The 11,122-nt window shown below is 44.2% G+C and overlaps 1 protein-coding gene across 1 annotated transcript; it reads right to left on the bottom strand.

Moving 5' to 3' along the window:
• Positions 1 to 871: 871 nt before the first annotated feature.
• LOC121863358 (transmembrane protein 94-like) lies at positions 872 to 4,003 on the bottom strand (the record flags this gene model as incomplete). Its single annotated transcript, XM_042361977.1, is given in 5 exon segments — positions 872 to 1,065; positions 1,341 to 1,477; positions 1,786 to 1,932; positions 2,266 to 2,372; positions 3,881 to 4,003. Coding segments are annotated over 4 exon segments (582 nt in total), but the record flags the coding sequence as incomplete, so codon positions are not given.
• Positions 4,004 to 11,122: the final 7,119 nt, after the last annotated feature.

Raw genomic sequence — 11,122 nt, 5'->3', positions numbered from 1 at the left:
ACGCCATCGTGGATGAAAATAGGCATACGTACTATAGATAAAAAAGTCAATCTTTGCGATGTTCAGACCCTTGCCCTCTTTCCCATAAGAAGTTCAGTAAAGAATGATTCACAACTAATTGAGGTTTCAGGAACCTAATATCATTCTTTATCGAGGGTCCAGTAATGTATATTGACACCAGTGTAATTCATAAGTTGCTTGGCTATCTAAATACGTATCGTCAATTTATTGTCAAACGACATTTCTAATAGTATTACTCGTAACAGAATATGTACCATTGTTGCCACATGGTACAGTATCTGAATTTTAAATAGTTTTATAGTGGTTTGATAACAAAGGTTTAAAGTACATTATATAAAGGATCAACAAACCATCCTTCTCCCTTATCTCAGTATGTTTATCGCTTCTCTGTGCTTGTTTGAGAAGAAAAGAAATCATTACAATACTCTAATGTGGCTTAGAAATAAAGAAATTATAAAACTAAAAAAAAAAAAAATTAAGAGCATGTGTGTGTATGTGTGGGAAGGGAACATATGTATTAAGGCATTGGGTCAGCTGGGTGACTGCCCGGCTGTACTGTGTCACGTGCATACTGTACCAGGAATACCCCAGTTATCGCAAGGGAGGCATTCCTAAAAGTCATTGAAAATAACGAAATTGTGAATATTGGGGCAATTTTCCCCCATAAGAATTAATTTGAATAAGGGGAGATGCTTTCTCAGCCAGCAACTTTCACCACATATATTTCAATAGATACAGTACTCCTCATTATCCAAGGCAATTACAGACCTTAGGCACCAGGGTTGCATCACTTGTGCATATACTGTAGTACCAGTAAATGTTGGGAATAAATAAAAATTATACTACTTACCTGCATGGGCCTACATCTAGCAGGAACTTTCTGTCCAGGTTTCATGAGTATAATATCCCCACGCACCAGGAGAGACCAAGGGAGGTTGACTGTGTTACCATCGCGACGAGTCCACTGGAGGGTGATGCAGGGGGAGAGGGGGGAGTGGAGGTGAGGATAGTTCTCGGCAGACCACAACACATTGCCGTGGTATTCTGAAAAAAAAAATGGCACGCATGACACCAACGGAAACAAGCAAGAGTAAGTGACAAAGAAACCTCAAATACTGTAGTTAGGAGAGAACAGTGGTGGGTAGTGGTGTAATGATAAGTGTAGAAAGTTGCAGGAGAGTAGTGTCAAGGTCCTAGTATGAAACAACACACACACTGACGGTACTTTTGTGGGTAACTAAATAAAGAACAGTTTTAAAATTCACAGACAATGTTCGGATATTAATAAAAAAACGTTACCGTAAGTCACAATGCTTTACCTTTAAGATCCTTTAAGACGTTGTGTGTGAGTCTTGGGACCTCTTTGTGCCTCAGCTGAGTGTCCCACCACACCAAGTACACGTTAAGAATTACTGCTAAGAAAATGAAGAAGGACTCGGCAGGAAGATGCTGGTACCTGATAATAATAATAAACATATTACATCATCTGTAAATCTAAACAGAACAAAATTCATCTTAAATTCTCTAATGGAAAAATTATTAAGGACATCAGAGTAGTTATCCTATCTGTCAACAAATGGTTGCTTTACTGCTACTGTATGTTTGCTTGTATTTACACTCATACCAAATCATAAGGTCATATATTTTTACCTATGTATGGAGAATATTACACCAGTCCACATTCTCAGGTCAATATATAGCACAGAAAGAATCAAAGGTAACTTCATATGCCTGTTGTATTTTATGGACCCATACTGTACACACCTGGGGTCATTACATGCAGCGAAGGCCACCAGCAGCACGATGCCTTCAACGATCAACGCTATCACTGATGTCCAATGAAACACAGAGAGACTACTCTTGTGGTGGAAGGCTTCATACAGAACACTCTTTGGTCCAAAACCTTTGTTCCTGAAATATAAAACATAATACAATATCACCAAACATATGAGGTGTTTACAATAGCAAGGGCACATCACTGGGTTGCTCAATTTCCCATTTTCTGTGTCAGTCCATAGCATCATTGTCAGGCAATGTGGATACACCTCCAGCGTGGTACAATCCCATAAGAAACCAAGGGCAGAAAACATGCAGTACAGCCCGAATAATTGAACCGAGTTGAGATATTCGCACATACGCCCTGGTTAGTCTATACGCCTCATTTACAAGAAAGTACAGACTCCAATATGCCCCACAGGTTAATACTGTATTTCAAAATTAATTAATAATCTTTTCTACACTTACTTTTCAGCTTCTGTCTTCTGATATTCATCCAAAGCGATGGAGATGTCCTCATGCAAGAGACTGAGGGCCTCACTTGTGGGTAAGCCATCAGCACTGCAGGCCATTTCCTTCAAAACAAAAGGAAATATTCTACAACAACAACAACATTAAGCAACAAGTTTATAATCATTTTACCAAACCTGACATATAACACACAGGAATGAATGCTACTATCTGCCAGTATAACATCTCCCACCTCCTTTCTTTGTATTTCACTTGAATCAGTTTGTACACAACACAGACGATATATATAACAGTAGAAGAGCTGACGGAACGCTAAGTCATGAGGCCATCACCAGACTGTAATTCTTCTGCCAGATGTCTGTGAGGGATATTTTGCTGATTTTTTTTTAATACGGTACGACAGATGATATATCCAGGGTGAATAGACCACAGGTTCAAACTGACTGCCTTGGTGTATTAATCAATCAAGCCATGTGCGCTGATTAAGCAGATTGAGTATTGCTTTTGAAGACATATTCTGGACTTAGCTTCCTTGTCACACTGCCATCACCAAGTAACTGAACATTGCAGCGAGGATGACAATGAACAGAATGATCTATGCAAAAAAATATATATATATCCACTAAAACTGCTTAAGAAATAGTCCTTTATTCTTGTACAGTATCCAACATTTCAAGTGTTACTCGACTGTATTAGTAATTCAGACTTTTTCGACATTTAATCGGTCATCTGAAGCTACCCAGAGTAACATTCAATTATAAATATAACTAAAAATAACAAAGTAAACACAAGCAACAAATAAATAAATTACACAGCTAAAAATTAATTTGGGTAAAAAAAATTCAAATAAAAATGACATTCAAGCGACTGATTATAGAGATAAATTATAAAAGAAAATAATATAAATAATCCACTAACACTATATTTTCATTGTTAAGAACCTAACCTAACCAAAAATGACCACAAGATTATTAGGTTAGATTTGGTTTTATTTGGGTTAGGTTAAAATATATTAAAATTGGTTAGGTTGGTTAGAATTACCTTTGGCTAGGTTAGTTTGGGTAATTTTAATATTTTAGGAGACAGGACAGGTCAAATAAGGCTAAACTATATCAAGAACTGGTCAAATAAGGTCAAATTATAAAAAAACCCAGGTGAAATAAGGTCAAACTATATAAAACAGGTCAAATAAGGTCAAAATATGTCAAAAATAGGTCAAATAAGGTCAAACTATATAAAACAGGTCAAATAAGGTCAAAATATGTCAAAAATAGGTCAAATAAGATCAAACTATATCAAGAACAGGTCAAATAACACAAACCCAGAAAGAACTTGACCTTAATATACACGTAAACAACATAACACTAACCCATTATACATAACTCATCTCCCTCGCTAAATAATACCCCCAAAACACACTCTTTCACATCATATACTTATTTAATCCCTCAATATACAAATAAATAATTATGTATTCACTCAAAAAGGTCAATTATTATACAAGCACAACAAGTCACCATTCGTATCTCATCTACAACTACGTAACTTTATTCTAGTTTTAAAATTAATTCAGGTTTAATTAGTGGTTTTAATATACGTTTTAGGACCTTACCTGATTGTTTATCACATGGTAAGGGGAGAGAAAAAACTTGAATGGGAAATTTGGTCTGAGTTGTGAGGAGTGATCAGCTGTCCTCCTAAACACCACAAACAACCTAAAGAAACTTTTTTTTTCATTATTCATGTATCTAACGCACAGTTCTCTTATTTAAATGTATAATTTTATATATATTTAATGGTTTTATTAAACTATTGAAGATATATAAAGGTTGAAATTGTATTTAATAGTTACGTAAACTACAGTATGTTGGTGATTTAAATTCTTTTTCGTATTTCAGAAAAGATAAATAATACTGCTAGATATATAAACAGGTCTAATAAAATATATATAATTGAGATAAATATTCTTTATGTAACATTAAGATCTTAGGGTAATTTCAGTTTGGCATAATTGGCTTTATTTATGTCTCTCTGTACAGTAATGAATGAGGGACATTTATTCTCGCTAGAAGTGAAAGTAAGAACACCGTGTTCCCTTTCTCCCTTATTTTCTATTATCAAAAAAAATATTATGGAACTATAATATTTTATGTTAATATTCGTCCATTGGCTGTCCGCAAGATTTCAATTTTCAATATTACAGCTACAAAAAAAAATAAAACATACGACTTCATATCATTTCTTGTGCAAATCAATATTAACGGAACATTTCACAAAATTTCTAGGAGTAAATTTCTGTACCCGCCATGTTGCCAGTCACTTGTCTCCTCCTCTTCGCGACATGACATGACCTTCAGGTATCATAGCATTTGAATTGGCTGGCCAATCATATTGAAGCAGCAGAGTTGTCACATGTATGATAATTATCATACATGTATGATAACCACAAGGAAAGAAGAAAACACGAAGTTCCCAAGCGCTTTCGTGTAATTCACATCTTCAATTACACGAAAGCGCTTGGGAACTTCGTGTTTTCTTCTTTCCTTGTGGTTATCAGCATATAACTAGATCACGCGCACCTACAGTGATTTACTTGCATGTATGAGAGCTGTGCAACGAGCTTGCAGAGCCCCTGAAGCTCCTGTTTTGTAAATGCCTGGATGAACAAATGGTCCCCAGTGAATGGAAAGTGGCTTATGTGAGTCCTATCTTCAAGAAGGGCGATAGTCACTCCACGAACAACTATAGACCGGTGAGCCTGACCAGCATAATATGTAAAGTACTTGAGAGTATTATCAGAGATGCAGCGATGGAACATCTACAACGAAACAACCTTGTAAAAGATTGCCACCACGGTTTTATGCCGGGGCGCTCTTGCTTAACACAATTGCTCAAGGTATTGGATATTTGGACCCATATTCTGGAACGGGGTGGTAATATCGACAATATTTACCTAGATTTTGCCAAGGCTTTCGACAGTGTACCCAACGAAAGGCTGAAAATCAAACTGGAAGGGTACGGAATTCGGGGAAATGTCCTAGCGTGGATAGAAGACTTTCTACATGACCGCAAGCAGTGTGTGGTGATTAATGGCACGAAATCGTCATCTGCACCTGTAACAAGTGGGGTACCACAGGGCAGTGTATTGGGCCCGCTGTTGTTTGTTTGTTTCATAAATGACATGCCTGACGTTGTACACTCCTCCATACAAATGTTTGCCGATGATGGCAAGTTATTTCGGGAAATTAAGAACCAAGCGGACTGTGAAGAGCTGCAGAAGGACCTCTGTGGGCTCCAGGAATGGTCGAAGAAATGGCTGCTGAGATTCAATGTCACGAAGTGTAAGAGGATGCACCTGGGGCGTACCAACGGTAAGGAGGCGTATCATATGTCCCAACGGGATGAAGAAAATGCACTAATTGAGACTGTATGTGAGAAGGACCTAGGTGTGTATGTTGACAATGAGCTGAAGTTCTCGGGCCATTGTAAGAAGAAGGTAAATCAGGCAAATAAATTATTGGGTCTTATAAGAAGGTCGTTCAGATATCTAGACGGTCCGTCCCTCGTGACGATCTTCAGGAGTGAAGTGCTTCCCTATCTGGAGTACTGTCACCTCATCTGGTCCCCGAGATATGCTAGGGATTGTCAGTTGGTTGAAAATGTTCAAAGGAGGGCCACCAGACTGGTGCCTGCACTTCGGCACCTCAGCTACCCTGAGAGATTGGAGCGCCTGAACTTGCCTAGCTTATACTACAGACGGGCAAGGGGGGACCTAGTTGAGGTGTATAAGCATCTCAGGGGCACTACTCAGTTGAGTGTCCTTACTTGGAGCTGGCGGACGCTCGCCCACAAGGGGTCACAGCTCAAGATTGAAGAAGCGCAAGTCCAGAAAACCGTGAGGGCAAACTTTTTCGGGTGAGGGTTGTAAACTCTTGGAACAATCTACCAGAGAGTGTTGTGACGGCACCGAGTGTGAGCTCTTTCAAGAGAAGACTTGACCAACACTGGAGCGGGTTCAGGTACATTCAGGAGCCGGTGCATGCCCAGTATTTGCCAACAGTGCGTGACAGAGACGTGACCGATCGCCCGGGCGGCTAGCGAGCCGATCTTTTGGTGAAGAATATAAATGAAAAGAGACGTGACCGATCGCCCAAGCGGCTAACAAGCCGATCAGTGGCGAAGAGGATAAAAGTAAAAAAAAGTAAAAGATAAATTCATCTTCGTCACGATGTACGATAACATTTTCTATTATCGTACGGTTTGTACGATAATTTTGGGTTGAATGTGAAAGAGTATTCAGCAAAATTATTCTCTTCAAAACCAAAGAAAGAAATAGTTTAAAAACTTAAACTGTAAATGGAGCTCTTTTCTCATCTGAGTGCCTCAAACGTTCAGGGTCATGAGTCAAATTTTTGCCCTCTGAAGATATTTTTTTAAGATATGCTTGCAGGTATATCTAATCACGCACAATTTTTTCACAACTTGACAGATGAGGTTCTTGAAGTAGAGGGCTAATGGTGATCACTGAAAATATATGTTTTAGTGTGGTCTTACTGAGTTATTAATCTTAAAGAGTTGGCACATTTAAGAATGATTTGAGTTTTATGTAAGTTACTGCTTACTCTTATAGAATGGCATTTACTGTATTCTTTTTTCCTGTAAATAAATTTTGTTTCTTTAATTACAGTGCAATCTTATATGATTTTCATTGCATGCCCTAGTTTTGACTCTGCAAAATAAAATTGGTAAATATATACCTGATTATGTACTGTGCACATCATTGTCATTCCTAAAAACCCCATTTAATTCACATTACGCTATATAACATTCAAATCCACCGCGCTTGTAGAACCTCAGAAAACGGGAAACATTGATAAAGGACAACTCACCTACTCAATGTTACTAGACCATGTGTTGTATTGTACCCAGGTACAGTTATCTAATGTTAATTGTATGTATTCATAGCATTAAGGAGAACTCAGGGTATCCATAAGATGATTGGGAAAGTCCAGTTGACCCGGACTAGTGTACTGTAGGACTAATTGTCTGTACTCACCCCTGAAGATGTGAATTACACGAAAGCGCTTGGGAACTTCGTGTTTTCTTCTTTCCTTGTGGTTATCAGCATATACCTGAATCACGCGCACCTACAGTGATTTACTTGCACACACACACACACACACACACACATATATATATATATATATATATATATATATATATATATATATATATATATATATATATATATATATATATATATATATATATATATATATATATATATATATATATATATATATACAGTATTTATAGTCAGCTCTGCTAGAACGCGATAGTTGTGTTCTTGTAAAACATCGTGTTATAGAAATTCGTGCAATAGAAATAACAGGGCTTATGGAAAAAATAGGGTTAGGTGCTGTGAGAGGTTTGAATCATAGACCATGTTCTTTGTAGACTTTATTCTAACAGCGTCAACTGGTGACTGGCAACCAGGCGCTGCCAAAGACAAGCTCCCACCTCAACATGGGAAAACATTTCGTACGATGGTACAATCTTACATCTCCCGCCCAAGTTAAAAGGAAATGACAATGCACATTTGAACTAACAAAAGGAAAACAATGCATTCATAAAAACAACAATAATGCAAAAGAAACCAGCCAAACAAAGGAAAAAAAAACCTCTAAACTGATTTTACATCACATACACTACACCACGTAGTCCGTCAACCAGCCTGGAGGCCTACGGCCTCTCCTGGGCCTGGCCGCGTTCGACTGGGGAGGGGCCGGGGGTGCGAGGGAGGGCGAAGGTATGGAGGGCATAGCAGAAGAGGGCCAGGAGGCACAGCTTGGTGCACCACCGTAGTAGGCACAGGTGTGGAGCCGTTTCGCAGGTGGCATCTGTTGCCGATGGACACCCTGCCACTGCCACTCAACCTGACGGCATACTGCCTGTGAGGGCGGGCTTCCACCACTATGCCTGTCCTGTCCCAGAGCTTGGTAGCTGCATCCTGCACACGCACCTGCGTGCCCACGACTAGGGGAGCCAGCTGGCGGGATACCTCCCTCCGCGACAGGACCCCATCCTGTGTTTCGGCCAAGCGCACCTCCCTCATACGAAGTGCCCGCCGCCAGTGCTGGTCCACCTTATAGTGCTGTCTGGCCACGGGAACGCCGTCACGGAGCTGGCGGCCGGTGGCAAGTTGGGCGGGCGACTTGTTCACCCCCCGCAGAGGCGTGTTCAGGTACTGGAGGAGGGCCTGGGATGTCCTATCGCAGTCCAGGCTACCCCCGGGCCCAGTATTATCCCTGAGGAGCCTCTTGGCAGCCTTGACCCCAGCCTCTGCCCTGCCATTGGACTGGGGGAAGTGGGCCGACGAGAGGCGCACCTCGACCCCCCATGACTTGAGGAAATCTGTCATCTCAAGGCTGGCAAGGTTGGTACCTCCATCTGTGGAGATCTGCTCAGGTACCCCCCACCTCGTGAAGTAGGCCCGCAGACTGGCGATGATTTTTCCAGAGGTGGCCTCGTTGGGGAAGTGGGCGATCTCCAGCCAACCTGTCAGTCGGTCAGCATATGCTAGGTACGTGCGGCCCTGCAGGTGGAACAAATCGGCCACCACTTGTTGAAAGGGATAGTCTGGCGCTGGGGTCAGAACCAACGACTCCGGAGGCTGGGAAGGGGCGTGGGTCTCGCAAGCAGCACACCGGGACCGATGATACTGCAGGTCACCCTCCATGCCAGGCCAATAGACAGACTGCCGGGCCCGCCTGAGCATTGAGTCGAGGCCCTGGTGCCCCACATGCAGGTTAACGGCGACCCGGTGGCGGAGGGAGTCGGGGATGACAAGGCGCACGCAGCCCTGGTCAAAGGTGTAGGTGACCAAACCCCTGACCACAGCCAACCTGTCCCTCACCGAGAAGTACGGGCGCAGACAGGCCACCTCGACTTGTGGGGGTGCCAGTCGCCCGCCAGCACCCTCGACACTAGAATCTGGTACACTGGGTCGTCCGCAGCCGCTTTGCACACTGTGTCTTCGTCCATAGTGATGCACCCATCCTGATCCAGTGCTGCGATTGTGACTGCACACACTGCAGCGCACAGGTCCTCCTCTTGGTCCATGTCCTCCGCATCAGGCGCCGCCCTGAGGGAGGGGAAGCGGGATAGGGCGTCAGCTGCACAGTTCCGCTTCCCTGGCAAGTATTTGACCGTGAATCGGTACTGCAGGGTCTTCTCCTTGAGCCTGAACAGGCGCGGATTCGCCACATCCGTGAAGGCTCTGTCCCCTAGCAAGCCAACTAAGGGGCGGTGGTCCGTCACCAGAATGAGGTTCGGGCAGCCAAGGAGGAACAGCCTGGCCTTGCGCAGGCACCACACCACAGCCAGGGCCTCCCCTTCTACTGCAGCATAACCAGCCTCGGCCGTGCTCAGATGTCGGCTACCACACAGAGCCAACCACCACCCTCCTCTGCAGCAGAAGGGCGTCTCTGGAGAGGCACAGGCACAGTATTGTTGCAGGACGACGAAGCCGATGCCCTCCCTGCTCCAATCAGTGACAGCTGCCGTAGGCCTGGATTTGTCGTAGTACACCAAGCCGTCTCTGGCCAACTGACAGATGGTGTCCTGGGCCTGGCGAAACTTGAGCCGCAGCTGGTCGTCCCAATACACCTGCTTCTTGAGGAGCTCACGGAAGGGCTCCATCACAGGTGCAGTGGCAAGGAAGGGAGCCAACTGATTAACCAGGCCATGCCAGGACCTGATGTCAGTGATTGATGGCTGATCCGGCATGGGGAAGTCCTTGATGGCTGACAGACGTTGGGCAGTGGGCTGGTACAGGTCCCACCCCAGGAGGAAACCCACAAACTCAGCTTCTCTCCTGCAGAACAAGAACTTTTCTGGTTTCAGCATGATACCTGTGCGAGCGCAGGTCTCCAGAAAATCGTAAGTGTGCCAGAACGCCCCCTTCACACTGGAGTCATAGAGGAGAGTGTCATCCACGCACTTGTACTTGCGGGGCACATCCTGAATAGCGTCGTCAAACCTCTTGGTGTAAGCAGCTGACGCTGAGCAATGTCCCATGGGCGTCCTGCAGTATCGAAAACGTCCCCACGGCGTGATGAATGTGGTCAGGCGTCTACTCTCCTCCTCCAACTCCACTTGATGAAATCCCCAAAAGGCGTCGGCGACGGTTTTGAACGAGTGCACTGGCACCCCAGACACCATGTCGAATGGTGCAGGTGTGTGGTGCGTCTCCCTCAGACAGCTTGCATTGAGGCGTTGGAAGTCCACAGTGCGCCTGGGCTGACCGTTTTTCTTGGCCACCACGACTATCCTGGCGCACCACTCCGTAGCCTCACCAGCAGGCACTGGCTGGATGACGCCTCTCCTGACGTCCTCCTCCAACTGGGCCTTCACCTCTGCTTCCCAGTGTTTCGGAACGGGAGCGGGTGTGTGACAGGCGTAGGGGGTCGTGCCGGGCGTCAGGTGGATACGTTGAGGGGGACCAGTCATGACTGGCAGTGGGGACCTGCTGGTGTGCGTGAGTAGCCATGCCTCCAGCCTGGCCACATTCTCCTCCAAAGGAGGCAAGGGTATCTCAACTGGCCTCGGCGGGAAACGGCTGCTCTCAGGTAAACGGTTCGGAGGTAGATCGTCGGCAGTGTGCCGCTCCCCTCCATCGCCCACGGCAGCCACAGCACGTCTATGGAGCGGGAAGTCGACAGGCACCAAGTTGAGGCACTTGCAGGCCTCCAATGACAGATAGAGGGCCTTGGCTGTCTGTACGAAGTAGACCTCCTGGACGGTGGACCCCTCGTCCACACCGAGGCGGCAGGGGGCGGACCCCAGACACTTG

Source organism: Homarus americanus, unplaced genomic scaffold (genome assembly GCF_018991925.1).
Source record: "Homarus americanus isolate GMGI-L3 unplaced genomic scaffold, GMGI_Hamer_2.0 scaffold2107, whole genome shotgun sequence".
Classification (NCBI taxonomy): Eukaryota; Metazoa; Arthropoda; class Malacostraca; order Decapoda; family Nephropidae; genus Homarus; species Homarus americanus.
Note: the sequence above shows the minus strand (reverse complement) of the source record. Positions and strands in the feature narration are given on the sequence as shown.